The 22003-nt window shown below is 47.0% G+C and overlaps 1 protein-coding gene across 5 annotated transcripts in view; it reads right to left on the reverse strand.

The window, feature by feature from the left end:
- Window positions 1-22003, reverse strand: part of kcnab2a (potassium voltage-gated channel subfamily A regulatory beta subunit 2a) — a 110303-nt gene that overhangs the window by 14797 nt on the left and 73503 nt on the right. For all 5 annotated transcript variants that reach the window (XM_066691469.1, XM_066691466.1, XM_066691467.1 and 2 more), the window contains 6 exons: window positions 11410-11453; window positions 9741-9778; window positions 8623-8702; window positions 2192-2236; window positions 835-879; window positions 133-176 (listed from right to left, as the gene is read on the reverse strand). In XM_066691469.1, coding sequence (XP_066547566.1) covers window positions 133-176; window positions 835-879; window positions 2192-2236; window positions 8623-8702; window positions 9741-9778; window positions 11410-11453 — 296 coding nt within the window. The remainder of the gene's footprint in view (window positions 1-132; window positions 177-834; window positions 880-2191; window positions 2237-8622; window positions 8703-9740; window positions 9779-11409; window positions 11454-22003) is intronic.

Consider the following 22003-nt stretch of genomic DNA (forward strand, 5'->3'; position numbering starts at 1 on the left):
TAAGTGTAGTTATAACCAGTACCCACCACACTTAGTCTACCTTCCCTCTGTCCCGTTCTCTCTTCCCAACACCGTCCCCTCACTCTATCTTTACTTTATCTCTGTATTTTCAAACCAAACAGTAAGACCTACCTTCTATGATATGCTTTCTGGATAAGCCTCTTTCAGTTTCTGCTCTGAAAATGAAAAAAAGACCCAGAAAAGGTCAATCTATGTCAAATACAGAAAAGTTCACCTTTTTATAGACGAATACTGTATTGAGGTTTAGAAAACTTTAGGTACACTATCACCTGACCCATGAAGCCACATTATAAACGGTGGCTCAGTTATTTTACACGCAATGTGGTGAAAGCAGGACACACACAGTCACAGAGTATACGAGTCAATCAAGCTCAATAAAACCACAGTTGAGAACCCAACTCCCCGACTCCTCTCTCTTGCCCGATTCCTGACCGCCTCGTTAGGCTTGATTTAGCCACTGATTTGATTTAGTGTCAACTTTCTTCCCCTGCGTTTGCTATTGACTTTCAATTAGCACGGGCTCCACGTGGCGCGGTCTCCCCGGCGCAGTCAGAGGGGGAGCGTAACCTGGTTCGCCGCGGGCAATTATGGAACCTCTGAAGCCCAGCTCCCCGGTGCGTCACCGCATTAATTGCCTGGCAGGAGCAGGACGGTCCCCCTCTGCCTCCGGAAGCAATCAAACGCGGGTTAATCCTGGCGCTAGGCGAGTGCAGCGCCGCTCCCGCCGTTCATTAGGCCTAATAAACCGCTGCACTGGGGTGTCGCACTGGGGACTCGACCGCTACAACCACACATAATAAACAGGCCACATACTTTCCACCCCAGAAGATTTTGGTAGTGATCACCAAACTGGAACGCCTAGAAGAAAAAGAGCAATACAGCATGTTAAAGATTTACTAAAAATAATAAAACAACAAATACATATTTACTTATACGAAGGATAACCCAGAAAACAGCCAGTTTCTTGCAGTTAGGTTGGTGGCACAAGGAGTTTTGGCAGAAAAATAAGTAGGCATCAAGCCCAGGCCATGTTTTGTTTTGCAATTCGGTAGAAACTGGATTCAAAGCACAATATCCAGTTATAGTTTGGAAATGTCCACAATAAATCATGACTTGGTACAGAAGAACTAAAAAAAAAAAAAAAAGAAAAAAAAGAAAAAGGAGTGTCCCTCAATATCTTCCACCCAAGAAAGTGTAAGAACAATCTCTGCCATGACCCTAAGCATTTTCACAGCCAGGTCAAAGTTCAACACATACACAGCGCTGGTCAGACAATGAAACACACACAGTGCAGTTCTTCAGACAGGCTAGGGAGGTCTAGATTAAAAAAACAACACATATGGTGCTGAGTTGAGTAAAACGGTAATGGGATTTGGCAGGAGCTCCAAATCCCATTCGATATCGCTGGGCAGGATGCTCTCCAAATCCCCTTCAACCAAAGCAGATGTTCTCTTTTATTAAATTTGTCCAGATTCAGCTGTTATCATGTCATCAGCTTTTGCCCGATACACCTGTGGCACCTTCAGCTTCTTCGCTGAAACCTTGGTATTTAATTGTGGAGGAACGCATCTGAACCGATAGTCCACTTCTGTTTAAAAATGTGTCTTCCGAAGGTTTAAAACGACAACGATGCATTCATCTTCACGTGAATCACACGGAGAAATCCCCAGAGCTGACAGTGATCATGTGACTGTGAACGAAACTCTGGACGACGAACTGGAACGCAAACCCGCAGGGATGAAATGCCTTTACACTGATGTGCACCGACTGCAGCGCCAGACAGGGCATCTGTAAGTAAACAGTCATGGCATCGTTCTCATTAACAAGCTAATAAAGACTCGCAGCCAGCCAGGGCAGAGGGGAAAGGCCAGGGCAGCCATTATATACCAGCTGTGCCCATCATTCCCTGGATATAAGCGCTTGATTGATCAGTGCCACAGTGGGAGCATTGCCCCTCTGGAAGATCACCCATTGCCAACTTCCTAGAGTCAATTATTCATCACCTTTCCCTTCACATCAGTGTGGGACAGAGGGACACAGCAGAGGAATTGTTCTCTGCATCAATGTTTCATGGCTTTCTGTGCACACTGCCACAAGGACAGGTCCAGCAGACATTAACAGCTGAAGACTAGAGAAAGGAACACAAATGAAGAAATTAAGACATCCCTACCTCCAGCCTTTCTTCTTTATGATATTCCCCAGCACTACTTCGGCCCTGGAATGAAGAAGGGACAGGTCTTAGAAGTTGGGCAAAACAAAGCACAAAAAAGCACAGTGAAAATTATACGTTCTTCCCTAAGAGATGCGGAGAAGAGCACGGCGTTGGTACGAAGTCACCACATATATGTTTCACAGGAATTAAAACCCATCGGCCACTTTTCAAGCCGAGATGAAACGTCTGTTTCTGGACATCAGAGATTTGACAGAAATGACAAGATCTGAGCGAGCGAAAGAGGATGTTGAGAAACCAGAGACAGTTCTGCCCCTCCGCTGCTCAGGAGACAGATGAGAGAGTGACAGGATGAACGCAGACAGCCCTCGGAGACGGATTAACAGGAACACAAGAAGAGGTACCGAGAATCTTGTGATGTCTTCTTTGCCGTGTGCGCCAGGACATTAATGTCTTCTTAAATGCTGCCGTGCTAGTGACCGTGACCACAGTGTAATGGCTAATGCAAACGCAAGCTTCTCCTTTCAGCCCGAGGTATTGAGAGGACCTTTATTGAGCTTTCCCTTTTCACAGGCTATTCAAAGGGACTTCGATAAAATTCAGGTGTGAGCTGACACATGGCAGATGAAATTCAATGTGGACAAATGTCAACTATAACTACACTATGGGCGGAATAGAACTAGATGAAGTAACGCAGGAAATTGGGCTTCAAGGCATTCAAGACAGAAAACAGGAGACACTTCTTCACACAGAGAGGCGTCACAATCTGAACAAACTCCCCAGCGATGTGGCTGAAGAGACAATTTGGGAACATTCAAAAACAGACTGGATAGGATCCTTGATCACTTATTAATGGACACCAAACGAGCACGATGGGGCAAATGGCCTCCTCTCGATTGGACACTGTCTTATGTTCCTGCTCATGTTCTTAATTAAAAACTACTCTACTACTCTATTTGTCCACTACAAATGTGTGTATACCAGGGTCTTGGTGGAATGGACGCACTAAGCAAAGGGTGGAAGTCAAAGAATTTGCAACTATTGTACACAAACCAAATGGAGAAATAAAAAACATCTAGTTCTATCCAACAGGAGGGGTAAACCGAACCAGCTGGCAAACCCCATCTACCGTGTGGGGACTGTCTATGAAGTGGCCCACACACATGGCTGTAGTATAACCTCTGTGGAGATGAAACGGGGAACACAGGCTGAGTCACATGACATACAGCGAGGACCCGGAGGTGCCTGTGAATTAGGGTCATCGATCCAGGCGAAGACCCCAGGAATCGGCAGCTGTGTTTAGAAGCGACGGGAGGGGGGTCATTAGGAGGGGATTAAGCGACTACAGGGAGAGTGAGCATGCAGAGCTCTTAATGGCCTGGGGAGTCTTCCCCATGAATGACTGCAGTCTTTCCCATTCGAAGGGGGGAGTTTTCCTGGCAGCGTGAAGACCGTCGACTACGCAGGAGGGAACTGTAGCGACTACATGACAGTGCGCTCTTCTCTGAGATTAACAGGAGCTCGCACTTCAGATAATGTCAAAGCATCACATATAAAAACACTATTTTAACTTAATCAAATGCGTTTCCTCCTGAGATTCTCTCTAATTTAACTAGTGAAATCATGTGAAATAATCGAACACCATCCAGTCTTACTCACATGATAAATAAAGGACTGTTACAGGACGAGCACGTGCTCTTATGTAACCGCAGCCCTTCATTCGGGGGATTCTGCACGGCTGTCGCGTTTTTTCTCCATGCTCCAACCTGCGCTGTGCCACACAATCTAGCGCCTGCGATGCTCAGTCTAATGGGCAGGCGGCGGCAGTGACGTGTACGCGAGCCTGTAACATGCACCAGCACTGTAATAATGGGCCGCTAATCTGTGTTGAAATGTTTACAGTCTGCGGTCCGAGCCGATCACAAAGCCAGTGTCAGGCTGTCAGCACGCTGGCCCGTGTAAATGCTGATTTATACTTCTGTGTAGGTACGCGTATGCATCTCTGCGTAGCGACGCAGAGCAGGGGTTTCTGGGTAAGCGTAGCCCGCAGAGGAGCCGACGCGCACTCCTTCGAAATTTCAACAGCGCGTCACGCGGCTCTGCGGTCTTGTGAGTCAAGCAAGCGCTGATTGGTTGAGCAGGATATTCTGAGAGCCTCTGCCAATCGCGCAGTGCTGGGGTGGCCGGTGTACGATGTGCGGCTGCGGGCGCTGCAGCAGGTCAGAGAAACGATGCGGTGACATATGAAAGTATTTAAAATGCATCTCCTCATCCACGAAACACATTTGTCCAGATAATGAGTATTTTATCCCTCGAACTGCACATTACATTAATATAATTCACATTTCCTGAACATAATTCACATTTTATCCCACGAAATGCCCACGTATTTGGCAATTTTGGACGAAAGGTAAAATGTACTTTGCTTTCCGTGGACTGAATGAACAATTAGCATTCATGATCAAACAGGTGACCGATCAAAGCATTGATCCAGAGATCCAGGTTTGCAACGAGATCAAGATTTAATTCCAAAGGAAAGTTAGAAACTTGAGCCAATCCGACGAGCGCTATATCAGGTGCAAATCTAATACAATACATAATGATGATAAATGATGTGTAGAAAATCACGTGTTTCACCAATCAACATGATTATAAATCTTTCACAATTACTAATTTGATTACAAATCCCATATTGTCGGCTGTATTTAGTATACTCAGTAGGCTATAGCCTAGCCTATCACATAAACTGCATGTCTGGCAGCTGGAAATTTTGAATTTTGAGGAGTTTAACAGCTGACACGCCATATATGCATTTAATTCAAATATTTTGTAACATATAAGAACGGATATGCAGGAGAAATTCACATCCGCAGAGACGTGTGTATGTATGTTCTAGTGCTAAGTCTCTAGCCAACTATAGCAAGACAATATAGATCTGCACACACAGGATGCAATTTGTATATGTGTGTGCGTGTAGTCTCTGTAACATGTCATTAACAGTATGTGTTAATTTACATCCATACAATCGTAGGTGAACCATAGAAATCAGGTTTCCTTTTCTGTAGATTGCGGTGTTAATGCAACACTGCCCCCTATGGTCACATCAACGTTATGTGCATGTATGCTGGCAGACAGCTGTGCGACCGTCTGCGTACAACGCCCACGCATGTATGCAGAGACACAGACGCAGAAGTATAAACCAGCCTTAACACAGCACAGCACCGTCGAACAGACCATAGAGGGGCTCTACAGGTCATTCTCTGTCCCTGGAGAGGAAAACATCGACGTGTATTAAACAATTGACTGAAAAAAAATGCACAGGACATTTTTTATGGTTTATAGATCATTGGCTGCAGTTCCTTTGGCAATTCATACATAATTAAAAATCTATTTTTTTTGTAAATCTTGTCGTCTCCGAATTACGCAGCATCACCTCTCCCTGGGGCAGTGGAGCTGGGTCCTGGCCTGGTCCAGCCCACCAGGAATACCAGCACTAACCCCTGAAGAACAGCCACCTTATACAGAACTTTGACACAACACACCCCCCCAGGTTCCACTGCGTTTGGTGATATAGGTCTAAACCAAATCAAAAATTCAGACCCACCCATGAATTGCAAATAAAGCTATACCCCCCCATCACGTTTTGTTTCATAAAGTGTCACGTGTCTTCGACTGTGATGATGGGCAAGACCTCATTACAACCGTGACCGTGAATCAGATTGATCCTTTGGCGATTCGCGGCCACAGTAGTGATGAGGTCTTGACCATCGTGCAGGTGTATGTCACACTCAGATGAGGCCCCCGGGACGTGAATGCCAGCCCTGGGTCCAGACACAGAGACAGCTCTTAGTTTAGCTCACTCTGCAGCTCCAGTAGGAAACGCAGAAGTGCTGAGGATCGGAGTATTTCTGTATTTTCGTCTGCCAGGCACTACGCGTTTCCGACAGATTGCCGATTTTTATTAGATTTCTCGTGACCAGTTCTGGGGAAACAGCATCGACTGGTTTATAAATTCACTCCTGAAGGCGAACGAGGCGCATGTAATGAGCGAGGGTAGAATCGTGTCGACTCGGAGGAGCCTTAACAACATCAAAAAAAGGGTTATTTATATTTCATGACAAGATTTATGTTCTTGAGGAAAAAAAACACGAACCTCGGTTCTTTTTTTCTGGTTTCCGCTTCACTGCAAGAAATGCACATTGTCGAGCAAGTTTCATTCTAACTAAAATACATCTTCCTGAGGTTCTAACGATTTTAGGTTTCCGATTGAGATGAGTAAGCCCACTGCAATTATACATGACTTCCAACTGAAGTATTCAGTGTTTATGTAAGCATGCATTGACGCTCTCTCTTATCACACACACACTAATGAAGAAAAGCCACATTTTTACAGTGCAACAGACAGATGCCATCTTGGCACTGTCACACAAACTCTTCCTAAACTCACAGATGCTTTTTCAGTTCAGTGTTTTGTTCCGAGAGTGGTGGGACAGCAGGTGAACATGGACGGAACCCCCAAACTAAAATCGACAGGCCCGGCACCGTCAGTCTGGACGAGAACTCGGAAGTCCTGCTATCAGATGCCTCAGACATTCTTCTGCTCGGGAAACGATGCCGGGGATTTCATTACAAGCTGCCCAGCTTGGCTGTCCAGAGTCCCCAACAGCCAGCAGCAATTAGGAATTAGCGTTATATAATTCCTCTCTGTCTGGGTATTCCCCACGTAAGAAATAATAAATAAGACTAGTACGATAGCTCAGCAGAGGATATTAAATCCATATTTATCCCAGCAATTTAGCTTAAAGCCGGTGATGTTCTCCGTTTGCGTAGCCAGGCTCAAAATAGAAAAAGCGGTCATGTTTAATTTAATTTAGATTTTTTCTTTTTTTTTTTAGGAATAAATATTTGTTACTACTGGAGTTTCTGATGAAATATAATTTATTCCGAAAGTGGCACTGCATGTTAAGCAATTATTTCCTTAATTAATTTAGCTCTAACGCTGTTTTGCCACTATGCTTTGGCTCAGCTTTTACCTGCTCCTGCCAGGACGCTTGATTAAAGGCTGCAGGCTGTGAGATCTGGCTCAATCCAACCTGCACTGACAGGACCGGGGGGGGGCGGCGAGGGGACAGGAGGTTGAGTCATCAGGACAGGGAGCGATCTGTCAGCTGGAACGGTACGCGGCATCTCACAAGCACCAGCTCTGGCAACAAACACTCCAGCGATATAAATAAACAGCGCGGTGTCACAATGGGTTCCTGTGCCGGAGCTGCACTAGACCGGCTGGGCCTGATATCTACCTGCTCCATCAGCTACAATAAATGAGTCGAGTCCTGCCTCACTTCTCTGCTAACAACACAAAGACAGCCTTCACAGTAAAGCAGCGTTGCTTCTCCTGCAAGGACTGCGGTTCGTGGAGCCTCTCAACACCACTCTGGTGTTCAGAGCTATAACTGGACACCTAGTACAGAATATGAAACCTACACCCCTCGAAGACATGCCCCCATCTTTATACCTGCGTTTACATCCATGCAAGCGCTAACTGTCCAGTGTGATCCGTCTCACAGGCTGGCAGCCAAATGAGCAATTGCTTTGAACCCCTGCTGGCCAGGGCCTGCCTGGAGACTCACTGGGCATAACATTTGTGCCCAAAATAAACCCCTGCAATTGCATTTATGCACAGAGACGCTTGTAAACAGAGAGAAGCAAAGCCCAGCTCAATAAATAAATGAACTGAAGTGCATTTACTGAGGCACGACATGCATCTCCACTCTCAAGCAAAAGTGTTAATGCTGCCCAATGTACAAATCTAAACCAAGGGCCACACTACCATTGTGGAAGGGGAAGGGGGAATCTTTCATTGGTTATTTTTCACCAGCCTGCTTCTGACCATCTCAGCAGGTCTCAGATGATAGACACATGTAGATATTGTACTAAACTAGTTTTCATGTTTTGCTGTCAATGATGTGGTGGTCCAAAGTTTACAACACTTGATTCCATCGGCTGGAATCTATGGTGAACATACAAACTAAGTATATATTCGATGCGTATAGCTTCATAGAATCATAGAATAACATTTCCAGTGATGCGAGAGCACTGTCTGGAAAACATCCGACATCTATCTGTGGTTTGAAATGATTTTGAGCCAACCTGTGCGTTACTTCAATTGCTGAAGTAGATACAGACCCCTGGGGGGGAGCAGTGGTGCATGCTTGGCCTGACGTGTAGTGCAAGACTCATTGACAGAGTGCTACACAGACGAACCACAGCCTGAGCTAAACCTCATCCTCATTGTCTCAGATGTCTACTCCGCTCACCCGGGTTAGACAAGCCCTCGCGTGGCATTAGTTCTGATCCCCAACGGTATTTTAAAATCGAGAGCCTTTCAACGGTTCTGATGAATAACGGTTCCGCGGCAGCTCTGTACTCACTTTCCCGCTGCGTAGACCTCCGCCGTATCAAACAGATTGATGCCATTCTCGTACGCTAGGGTCATGAGCTGCTCGGCCATCTGTGGAGAGAGGGGATGAGGAAGGGAGAGTGATGATGAGGGAAAAGAGGGGAGGAAGAGAGGGGGAAAGATAAGTGCAAAAAACAACTGAAAACTAAAAAAAGTGGGAAATACACAAAGGGTTTTCAGACCATAAAAACTGCAATAATAATAATAAACAAAACAGGCTAACCATGCAGCATCTGTTTAGTGTGAAGTGCTAAATGAGCCTAAAGCAATCAAGCTGGAGAGCCACTGCAGGCAGAGAAACATGGCTAGGTATCAAAACGAGGCTCTCAATGAGAAATCCAGGAGAGGCTCAGGGGAGAGAAGTGCAGAGGACGGTGTAGGTCTGGGATGTGTCTGGGATGTGCACAAGCTGGTGTTTATGGACAGTCACTCACTTCCTGCTTCTCCACTGCGAACGCAAGTTCAGCAGGGGCAGGTATACATGTCTAAAGACAACAGCACGGAAATAAAACCACAATCGAGGGCAAATTGCATCTTCTGCCATTTATGACACCACTGTTACCCAAGCTGCTGCGTTGGTGCTTTACTCAGAAGACTGATTTGAACCATGGTTGCAGGATGCGATTTGAACAGAGTGTGTAGTTTGATGAGCTCAGTCCTCCTTGTGCTTCGGACCAGCATTGTGTCAGCAGCCTGCTCAGGCCATATGCTGCACTCAGCGCTTTACTATCCACAGCCAACGTCTCCCGCTGACCCTGCATGATCCGAACCACTGTGAACGGACACACCGCCAGGAAAACCAACATTTTATGTGGCCGTGGAATAACCTTGGTAATAAAAATTCTGGACGGCAGGTAGATAAATAGGTGGCCAAAAGCACCACGACACAAATGTCGTGGCAGTATTTCTTTGTCCATAGCAAGGCAAAAAAAGTTTTGTAGAAGGCTAAGGAATTAAACAGCAGATGGATAACTCCAATGGGACTAAATAGGGAAAAAATAAATTTTGTAAGTGGAGGAAGCAAAGCACACTCTGAATGTGCTCTGAAGTGACAATACGATGAAGAAAAGAGGCGCCGCCCCATCCTACCTCATCTGTGATCTGACCCCCGAAGGTGACCCATGTTCCTGTGAAAAAAGACAACAGAAACACAGTGTCATTTACAGCCCTGTCACAACCTGTAACAGGATCACTTGACAACAGGCCAGCTCTGACTGGCTGAAAGAAAGCCTGCCCTATAACCGACGATGTGTGAACGACGGCGCTCGACTGCTCCAGAGTACGGCACAGTGACGCACGTCCGCTCCATGTCTATGTGCTATACGCTAAATTGATTACTAGTCATAGCCTTAAGCAATCTGAAACCCTTAAGCTATCACATGTCCAATATCTATACACGTTTGGAGGTGGAAAATGTAATTTAAGGACCGCCATCCTGTCCGTGTCTGCCAACGTCAGCGCATCCGAAACCCCCTGGACTAAAACATACTAGAGTGCTGTTTAGAGTACAGATTGCTCGGTTAGAGAAGCGCAAAGAGCCCTAGAGGATTTGGGCCACAGTAACTTGGCCTTGGACCAACTTGACCAACTTGGACCCTGTCCTTATGTAGTGCCGAGTTGAGTTGGGATTCAAGAGTCTTAACAAATAACAACCTTCACAACTTTCTTTTCATTTTGCGCGTGGAGGAGGGTCCTTGGCCGCTCTTGCCCCCCAAAACAAAAGCCACATTCCACGGGCACCGCTCCTTTCTCAACTTCTCCGCGGCCATGTCGGTCGTATTTCAGTTTTTTTTTTTCGGTTGCCTTTTGTTCTCTGTTCCTTTCTTTTCAAAGCGCCTGTTTGAGATCTCTGTGTTCCCAGACTCCACTGTTCCCCGGCAGCACTCAGTCTGTCCGCCCACATGCAGGTACAGAAAGGAAAGCAGCCCACCTCTTGTCCTCTCAAGGCCTCACATCAATCACTCAATAGCACAGATACACAATGCCGGGGTGTAGTGAGTTCTGTTCTCCACCGCAGCGTGAGTACACACAGCCTTGCGGTATGAAAACAAGTAGCCTTGACACAGACACAAACGCACACACACACCTCTACGCAACGTTCAGAGCCTGCTGGTGAAGATTTCACAGGTGCAGGAGTGCTGTGGCTTGGTTGTCAAGCTGAATGTATTCACATGAATTCCCCTCTGAAATCAGAGTAATCTACCTTGTGTGAAACCGCTCGAGTACAGAGAGATTGGTGGGGTGTCCACTCGGACTCCTGTGTTTGAGACGGGGTGGGCACGGCGTCAGCACATACAGAGAGCAGGGCAGATGGCCAGGCGAGCAGCATCTGGGTGCGGTGTGGACTTTAAAGAGTCGGGGCCAGCTGCTGACCGCTTCAAAATGCAGTGTCAGGCCTTGCTGGGCATTATTATCGCTGCCTCTGTCATCTGCAGGGCTCATATTTTTCCCTGCAAAGAGGGGGAGCTTGAATCTGCTGTCGGCAGTGTTTTACCAACTGTCGACGTTATATAAAGATGTTTATATAACGCCAGCAGCCTGTTCAACTTCTCTTAGATCCTATTTATATTAATTTGATTTATTATAGAGATGTAGCTACCTTTTTAATATGTAGAACACTGTACAATAGTGATAGTCAAACCATTTAAGTCACCTTGGACAAAGACATCTGATAAATAACTTCCAGGTCCCTTAAGTCTTCCCACTGGGACACAAACTCTCTCTCCTTAATTAAGAAAGGCAATTAATTTCCACTCACCTAGTCCAAGACAGGACACCCGCAGTCCGGATTTGCCAAGGTTTCTGTGAGGAGAGAAAGAGACGCCCATCAGTTCTGACTCCTGAACCGTGCCAGGGCATCGTTCTGGACAGGAGCGGTACGATACCAATACAGTACATCTTGGAAATAAAAGCAGATCTAGAAATGCAATCACTCACACTGAAACACACAAACTGTACACGGGTTTGGCATTAGATGAGGTCACCAGCAGGGGACGAAACGGATGCTGCATCAGACATGCTGTATGGTATGTTATAGGAAAACGACTACAAGAAAGTTGCCGATGGGAATGACACTTAAGATGGCATGGCTGCGGCCATCTCAGACACCAGGAAACAACCAAACCAGCTTTGCTCATCCCAGTGTCATTAGCAACATTTTCCTGTCATGTGACACAACTTGACAGAACATCCTGACAGAACGTTATGCTGCTTTTTACTACAGTACTCCTTTGATACATGGACCCATGACCACAGCTTTTGATTCGTAGATACAGTGTCCGACAGCAGCCCGCAGACAGCCTGCCGTGGAGAGTGGGGCTGAGCAGCCGAGCGAGTGAAGAGAGACGGAGAAAAGAGCATTGTGGGAGATCGCCAGAGCCCGATCGGGGGCGCTGCGCGGCTCTGCGTCGCCCGCGGGCCCGGCTGAGAGGAGCCCTGCTGTGAAGAGCGCTGTGTGGAGGAGCCACAGGGGAGATTAGTCACAGTGGTGGAGGACAGAGCAGCTTTAGCATCTAATCCCACACTGCCTCGGTGACATCACCACAGTGTGCTGCACACCACTGAGAGAACAAAACACGCATGCACACACACACACAATAAAAACCTGAGAGCGCACAGCACAGACTCAGGGAGCGGGACCTTCCAGACTTTTGCTTTAATCAGTCAGATTGTGTTTATGTTTATGTCAGCAAGACAAGCGTGTTTTCCAGTTTCAGATGTTTGTGCAGTGCAAGAGGAGGGCAATGTTGCGTTTCCTGGTGTAGATAAAGTGACTGTGTAATCAAGACATTAAGATTTACTCAAAACAACAACGACGACAATAACAAACAGTATATCTTTAATCTCAAGCCCATCATGCATATGATTGCCGATAGTTACAGGTTTCAAGTCCCACTTGAAATGATTTTAATATAATGCACAGCTTGTATAAAGGAGAGGACAGTTTCTCCTACTCTGCACACATATTGCTCAGCTCGTGAGATTGTGTGCGAGCTTTTATCATTTTAATACTGGTTACTGGGTTTAATCCTCCAGAGGGTTATTGTATCAAATCCATCAACGAAAGCATCAATAAGAAGCTACTTAAATGCCGATTATGTAACGGTACAACAAAGGACTCTAAATGACTGCAGCGGAAAACAACCGAAAGTAATAAGTTTTGTATTTGAATAACAAAGTGCACAAAAAAACACTTTAATAATGGGAGATAAGCGAACGAATGAAGTGCGTCTGTCACTGAGCTGTCCAGGGAGCGATTGAGGAAGACGGCCTCCTCTTAACTAGGGGTGCGGGAGTTAAAGGCCGAGATGCCGAAAGAGAAAAATTACTGATTACAAACGCGTCTCTTCTGCAGCAGAGCGCAGCCATCCGAGCTCCTTGGCACAGCGACCCCGTCCCCCGAAGGCAGCCGCGGATGCGAAGAGCGGCCTATTTACAGCAGCAGGTCCCGAGGACGGGCGCGCTGCTCCCTGGCCACTCTCCTCGATGCTCTGTGACATAAGCCGAGGATAAGATGGGTAAACTTACTATGGCATAGATAAAGAACCCGATCGATTACTTTGTGGGACAAGATTACATTTAGAATCAGTGTTTGACATTAAAAAGCAAATAAAGAAACTAGTCAGCCACAAATGGCTTTCCTTCACTGCTTTAGAGCAACATTAGGCCCAAGAAACTTGTTTTATCCTGTGTTAGGAAATTTTTTCTGCGTTTCTTGGATTTTTTCTGTATTGTTTAATAAATCACAGTAGATGAGGAAATAACAGTTTTGTGATTAAAAGCTAAGCAGCACTTTTCTGGCAGTCGAGTCGCACAGTGGTTTAAAGGACACAGATGGAATTTTTAGGAGTAAATTATAGCCAATAGATCAGAGAAGCAGGTGTGTGTGTGCGTGCGTGCGTGTGCGTGTGTGTGTCAGACATGTTCCTATAGATTAATCAGAACATTATTCCACTCATCCTGTGGACCTAATCTCTTGCAGGAAGGGTTAACGTTGCCCCTTTAGTTGGGGTTAAGCGCCTGGGACCCCATACCAATCCGCACTAGACACGATGATGCCGAGGGACCTCCGGCATGCTCGGGATTAAAGTTAAACAACTGTAATTTTCAGTGAACTACAGTCTTCATTGATGCTCATGTGAAGGCAGGAAGTACGCTGGGCAGATATTCAGTTAGGATAACGGGAGGTAACTTTCCTGCCCCATCAGATTTAGAATGAAAGGAATCCTGATGGACAACTCACCGTTTAATTATTTTATCTTATTTGGTAAATTCCTTATGCTTCAAAGGGGCTCTGTTTTATTAATTGTAGGCAAACACCATATTCACTTTTGTAAACTTTCTAGTTAAAGAAAACAAAACCAAAGAAAATAATTTCCCTCAAGCCGGGGTTTAAAGACAAAAAAATAAATGTTTGACAACGTCTATCCAGGAGATAAACCTCTCTCGTCCCAGGCCCCCTTTGTGTTGGTGAGAAAGATGTCTTCACGGTTATCTCAAAGCAATTTGCTCTTAATTGGTACTGGAGATCTGATAACAGGCTGCATAATTGCAGTGAAAAGCTCCAGCTGCCAACAGACCCCTGGATTTCAATAATTACGGGATAATAGTTGTGAGCCACTGGGCCAGCAAAGAGTAATCAGATTTTTAATTTCTTTAAGTATTAATCCAATTAATTAGGGAAAACTCTGAGCAGCTGAATGAATAAAGCTGTGCCACTTATCAGCAAAACAAGACCTCTCAGTAGCAGGAGAGATAGATAAGAGATATGTGTGGCAAACTTCAAAGACACCGTGAAGCAGGTTTGATAACTAGAATCCACCAGGTTAACACCCTGCGATTGGGTCAGTCTGACATTGATCTTCTGTTAATAGTTTTTTTGTGGGGTTTCTTAATTGCCTTGACTTGGATTGCATTGTAAAAGCAGTGGATTGTTCTCAAACTACAAAGATGTTTGTGGAAAACATGAAGCGTAGATGCCATCAAAAGGGGCAAACAATGCGATCTCTGACTGGCATCTTAAACTCACGTGAGCGAGAGAACCCGATTCGATTCAATTAGTGGTGAACTCTGGGGGACCAGAACACGGAGATCAATTATTTAACTCCTGCCCGGATTGGGTTACTGGGCAGGGTTAGTATAGCCCAGTTGTGTCAGTGCGACTTCTCTCACCGCTGCCTGCCAGCTGCTGACCGGGCTCAATTTAATCAGCGGCGTACTGCAGGGTCGTCACGGTACGGAGGCGAGGAGACGCCCGGAAGTCACCGCTGCCCGAGGAGACAGAACTGGGCTTACGATTCGCACATCCGCTGCAGCCCGTCCTGCGTCTCGCTGGGTCAAAGTCACCCTGTATGGCCTGCCTGAGGTTCCCCGACAGCTCACACGCACTGTTTATGCACAACGTGAACTCCGGCTGCTGAGCAGAGAGGCTGCATTTCAAACATAGAGGAGACTGAAGCTTCTCATTACAGTTGACAGCACTGGTTCTCAACGCATGTCCTGGTGGTTTCTGTTCTAGCCGAGATCTCAATTACTTAATTGAACCCTCAATTGAACTAATTTGCTTCATCAGACTTTTTAAATTGTGTAGTGTATAAAACGGTGTAGTGTATAAAACATCTCTACAACTGTTTAAAATGATTTAAGATCTCAGAATAGTCATTATTTCAATTAGAGTTCAATTAAGTACCTAGTAATTGGGTACTTAAGTAATTAAGAGCTCAGTTGGAACAAAAAACAGCCAGGTACGATAGAGAATCACTGAGCTGGGGTACACAAGCACACAACCAATTGGAACCGCACTCCGAGCCCGAGCGTCTTTGGTCCACCACGGCTGTGAACCCCAGCCTACAGATGAGGGGTGCCATCTGTGAACCCCCTCCAGGACGCAGAACGTTCAGGGAGAACCTCACAGAATCTCACTGTAAACAGACACTACAGAGAATAAGGCAATGAAAACCTGCTTTTGTCCTCCAGCAGTTCCCAACAGCCGCTCAACCACAGAGGACGTGCCCAGAGAAGCCGCCACCTTCAAATGCCATCTGAGAACCTAATGTATTTCGGTTCAATCACAGCTACATTTCACATCTGAATGTGCAGGAGGACTGGGGGTAATTGAAGTAAAGGAAAGGAGTATCGTTTCCAGGAACTTCTCTGTACAAGCCCTGACTTACAGTGCGTCACCACCCTGAGCGCACTACTTAACCTTGTGCTCCGTCCTTCGAGGAAGAACCAGGCCTTTGTTCTTGATTCCGTGGAAGTAAATGTTACTGAACCCCGGGGCTACAGAAACAAAGAAGTCTTCCTCACATTTGCTTCGTCCCCGAGTCTTCTGTGAACACAATGTCCTGCTAAACATTTCACCCACCTGCCTGTTCAATACTGCATGGAGGACTAGTGTCACAAATCTAAGATGTCACAAGGGTGAGGGTGGGGACTTAAAAAGACGAGAGGAAGGATAAAAGGTCTTCACCCTCTTCAATCACGAACGACACCTCAGACATCAGGATGCTCCAATGAAGGGCTCTGATGAGACATGGATAACCTAAACGGTAAATTCTCTACAGGAGCGTCTCGTAAAGCACGGGCCTTCAGAGCGCACGCTCGACACCTCGCGGACCGAACGGGCTCCTCTCCAGCAGAGTCTCTTGTGTTGCTGGGATCATTAGCCGTTCGGCATCTCCAGCGCCGCCCTCTACCGCCGACGCAGTGGCAGGGTATTAAAAGCGAGCTGGCACAGACAGACAGAGGGAGAACGCACAAGCCTGTTAAGTGAGGCCCGTGGGCGTCCGGACAGAGCATTGATGACAGACGGACAGACAAACAGTCTGGGCCACCCCTCACTGCAGTCCTGCTCTCTGACCGACACCGCCACTGTATTAAAAGCAAGTTCGAAGAAGCCACAGAACTGCTGCCACTGCAATGACACCCTGCCCATCTGTGGGAGCGAACAACGCTGCCTTCCCATTAGCTAAACGGCAGTCCTACATGTCTGGCAGCCTCCCAGACACTCGTTATTTGAGAGAAACGCACGCTCGTGCCTTTAAGCGGCTCTTGGAGGAAAATGAAAGGAAGGAGGCTTTGTGCTGTTAAACGCGTCCACTTGCTCAACTCAGGTAAGAGAGTTTATGATGGGGAACGGGGTTGTGGTCAGAGGCAGGACGGTCTCCCAGTGACCGGAGAGCGTGGCAGGGAAAGGTGCAGATGTCCTTCGCAGAGACAGGGCTGCAGCCCCCCAGGTGGTCAGCTGGCCGCTGCAGGGGGGGGGTTTATTCCTCTCACACTAGAACTCCCACACAGACAGCTGAGCGCCCTGCTAATGCTGGCTTCTTTGTTCCACTAAATTCGTATTTATGCAACATCAATTCATTCCCTGAATACACCGCCCACACTCTTGCTGTATACAGCACACACACGCCATCCCACACAGGCTGCAGCTACACTCGAGTGCGGCAATAACTCACACCCACATTCAATACACACACACACACATTTATATGAATATATAGCTAGACACAGATTCCTATACATGCCATGTGTGTAAGTAAAGTAAACAGATAAACTGCTATAGCACTTCAACAAAAATAAACAGATCCGTGATGAGGTTTTGTTTGCAGATGTTCCCGATACGCCCCAGGCTAATTTATGCCATTGCACATTGGGTTATTGCTTTGAAAGGACGCAGACAATGGTACACGAGTCAGTGAAAGAAGTTTAAATGACAGCAGCAATGAAGTCACTCACAGTGAAAGTGGCCCAAATGTAGTTCTCTCTCAAAGAAAACAAACAAACATAAGCAAACTCTTTTCGTCTGCCCTTGACATGCTGGTGTGGTGAAACAAAGCAGGGCCGTTTGACAGCGCGTGCATTTCCACTGATGGCGCGGGTCGGGATTGGGTTTCCATTTAGCAGCCGCTGTGGGGCACTCAGCACCTCCTAGACCTTGACTGAGAGGAACCTGAAACGCAGGGGCAGCAATTTTAATTTCCCCACACCGGCGTATCCAGTTCCAGTCAGTGTCCCCCGAAGCTCACAGCTCGCCGCAGCCCCCCGGCTCGCCACTCACGAGTGGCTGAACAAAATGGCGGCCCGCTTGAATTCGTAATGAGAAAAGCTCTCTGTTGCAGAACCAGGCCTGGACTCTTGTTATATAATACAATGCAGCTCTTCTGCAGTTCAGCTCTTAAAATAGATGGCAAAAGTACCATAGAACCAATTATTCCCAACTATTGCAGCGTCGAGGGCTTTCATGTCCAAATGAAATGATGCACAATGACACTAAAAGCAAGTCCTCAGACCCTCGTCACCATTTTCAATTTGCTGCTGAGAAATATATATTGTACAGATTAGACTATATGCCTCTGAATTAACATCACTGCCTTTATTTTGATCATATGAAATTTGACGGGTCATCGGTTAACAGACCCAGCTGGTACCGATCACAGCCACGCTACCGTTGCATTAGAGCAGTATATCGAACTGCCTGCATCCCTTAAAAGAAGACAAAATCCCTGGTCAGAAGACCCCTTTTCTTACAGACCCCTTCCTTTTGCTTCTGCAGCTCAGAACACTAAGTGCAAATATCTGCAGCACCATTTTCTAGCTGAAAGCGGACGGAAAGCCTCTGCAGTAATTTGCCCGCTGCATTATATAACAAGAAGGTTCAAATGCTGGTCAAAAAAAAAAAAAGGCTTTGATCATGTTCTGCACTTTGCAACACTCAATATTTCATATTGTGGTACTAAATTCAACTTTTCCAAGCGGACTGACGAAACATTTTGCTTGACGCTAATCCCACGTGCGTGTCCGTGTGGGTTTTCATCTGCAGTCAGATTGTGTTGACAGTGGGAGTCTGGTCTCCCTGTGACGCTACGGTAATTATAAAAATAGAACATTACCCAAACGCCGGCACATCGGTCGGACGCAACGCCGCATTAGTTCACCGTGACTCGGATGAGGCAGGAGTCTGTGTGTAACGTGCCGTGCATGAGCGGCTCGCAATAATCTGTTGCGTTTCACTCGCTGTCACAGTTTACAAGCAGTTATAACATTGGTCTCGCTACGCCCGCCGAGCGTGGAGGTATGTGCAGACGACAACCCTGGGGAACGGGAGCTAAACACGACAATGAGAAGCGACAGCGAACACCTTCTTTACAGACTGGCAGACAAACCAACAAACGTGCTTAAACAAATACATAAACCTCGGCAGTTATGCTGGAGCTTTCTCTGTAAGGACCACCCCCCCACAGAAGCGAGAGTGCTGCCACAGCTCACCAGCCCCCTCCAAGCTTTAGAATAATCCACAGCCCCGCCGAAACCACATTAGCAGTCGTTAACTCATTAAAGTATGCCATTATCGAAGCGGCGCGCTCAGGCCCTGGGGGGGAACATTTCCAAGGACCATAGAAGGCGAGTGGGTCTCAACACGCGATGAACACGATTCACACTTAACCCCCCCACCCACTACAGATGCCTTTTCTGTTGCTAAGCCAGTCGGCATCAGCAGCAGGCTGATCAAGCAGAATCAAGCTCCGTACATCCTCTCACTCCTGGAAAACGGTTTATATCACCAAAGTAGATGGCTGATGGTCACAGGCTCGTGTTTAAGTAAAATAATACAAATCATGGCAGCTATTTGATCGGGCTTTCCATTAATAAAACACCCATCTCAGCGTGTAAAATGGCTGCAATGCAGAGGGACATTAGAACGGGGCGTTTCTCATGCTTGCACACAGTCTCCGACTCAAAAATGACAACACAAACTCTGTGGGATTTTAGGATTTGTAACGATGCGGTCAGTCAGGTGCGGTCAGTCCAACGCCAGTAGCTCTCACACACTGCCCTCCTGCAGTACACCTCTGCCAGCTATTAAATCTGGACCCCACCCCCCCGCCACTCAGTCATGGCGCTCCGCCGGCACTCTGGTGGTTTTCTGCAGAATCATTTACACTTGAGCTGCGGGGGGTGGTTACAGTTGACTGCAGAGCACACCTAGTCACGACTCCGAACCGATGCGAACTGAATACTGCAGTCTGCGGATTGTAGTGTAGTGCAATACTCCAATCAGCCAAAAAGAAACTGGAAAGAAGACAGACCTTCCTAACCATAAACGCGATTGGTTTATCCAAGAAAGAAAGCAGATTAGTATAGACTGGCAATGGAGCAAAAAGCTTTATAAAACCTGAAGACCGAGACGAGGATCGATGAGAAGAGATCGCACTGAGCACGATACCCCCACAGGGACCCCAATTCTCCAGCCAAACTCCCCGCCAGGAGTGTAATGTCTGGGCCACTAATGCCTGGCATTCGCTAATGGAAGTCTGACGGGCTTGTTGACTGCGAAGTGCCGAGCTGGAGGAAACGGGTCTTTAACGAGCCCCGGGAAACGAGAGCTGCAGCCACACTCTCAGGCTGTTGTGCTCTCGTTCCCCCTCACACACACCCAGGCCGGTGCCAAAGCATCCCGGTCCACCTGCTGGGGGGCAGCCGAGCCGCACACACCCCGACAGCCACCGCGGGAGACCGGGTTAATGACACAAGGCAGGACGGAGGCGCTCATTAACTCATTTATGTATTTATTTTGATTTGTGGGATTAAACCAACAAGGGTGATCAGATCCATGTCTTTATTTTTCAGGCTTTCGCTCAATCTATTCTTCAAGGACTCTTAGAGGAGGGTGTTCCTTCCCTTACGCTTTTCCTTTTACACCACGGAGATCTATTGCTTGCCTTCCTACAGCTGAAAACTCAAACTTCCCGCGGCCCCCCACAACTGTCACTTCGCTCGGCTCTAAAAACATCGGAACCGAGATCCCACACGTCGTTGACTTCAGAGGGCTCCAACAGTGAGAGTCTTGAAGGAAGATTGTCTCATTGAGAAAGGGAGACTTGTCCTGATGCCCCTGTCAAGTCCTATCACAGCACGGCATGCAGCGTTATACCACTTAGGCAGGCAGTTGGCATTTTCCAGCTGTCTAAAAGCACTTGAAACTGGCTGCTACAGGAGCTCTTAGTTTCTAAGAAAAGAGCCTATCGCACTCTCTCTCTCTCAATACAGTACACTCAAACACAGTATCCACACTCTCCTTTCTCCCCCCAGGTGTACTGTGGTAAAAGCTTTGTAAAATCGAGGAGAGAACAGTGAGATCACGGTAAATAATACAGGAATAGCCAGACACAATACACGCTGCGGGCCACTATAGAGGAGCAAAGTTACTGTGCAGCACAGTGATGGAAAAACTGCCAATCTGACATGTAAAGTTACTTTGCATGTCACATTGGCAGACACAGAATATAAGGCAGCATAATAAATGCATGGCCACAGCACTACTTTGGGTCAAGGTGAAAACCACTTCCCGATTATTGTGTCAGCCCCTGTAGGCAGATACCGAATGACATGGTGTCAGAGAGACTAGGAGTCTGTATTTAATGTCAGAACAGCAGCAACAAATGCAGACCAAAGCAGGTTTAAAGAAATGCCACCCAGCATGAGAAAATGCCACTCTCTCTCTGGGCACTGCATGTTGGCAAAGGGTCTCTTCGGAGCAGAACTTTGCAGGAAAGGTCAAGCACAATCAACTGTGCTAAAGGTTAACCGAACTGTGAGATGTGCCCGGGAGCGCACTGTCAGCAGACATGATGACAGGTCCCATACTGCACACTCTCGCATATTCATATCATGATTAAATGATTGAACTCCTCTGCGAACGCAAGCCAGTGACGGTGCAGTTTATTCCAAAATCTCCCGAGGATGAACTATAAAAACTGCAGACGTGTTTAGCCAATCCGGCCCTATGGACTGAAACGAAAGCCAAAACCCATTTTGCTCAGGAAGTCAGGATCCCAACGCAGGCCAGCGCTCTGAGCATTGCTATTTGTTTGCCCACACCGAGCTGCGCAGCTGCGGTCTGTCCGTGCCGAGTCTTTATGGCTATATTTTATGTATGAGTAATACAGCTCTAGACTGAGGCTGCCTTTTCGCTTGGCTGGCTCTGGAGCTATGTCCCGGGGAGCTCTCTGCCTGCCTGGCTGAGCAGGGGCCCGACGCACGCCCCCGCGCTCTCACACACATCCACGCACTGCCCACACGGACACAGCCAGCCATCCGAGAAATCATCCGGTCGCTCTCAATAACAAGGATACATAAATACAGTCTAATTGATCGTGAACTGTTGTACAGGAAAGTGAGGAGACGCAAACACAAAAATGGTTTTCTGATTACACCCAGACACAGCACGGGTCCAGTGTATATTATCCACTGTGGAATGTGAGCTTCAACAGACCGGTCCAATATTAGAAACTGGGAATTGTGGGCAGTAGGAGGGCAAGATCACTGGCCTTGTGGGTAAATGAACC

This window comes from Amia ocellicauda, chromosome 18 (assembly GCF_036373705.1).
Source record: "Amia ocellicauda isolate fAmiCal2 chromosome 18, fAmiCal2.hap1, whole genome shotgun sequence".
Lineage (NCBI taxonomy): Eukaryota > Metazoa > Chordata > Actinopteri > Amiiformes > Amiidae > Amia > Amia ocellicauda.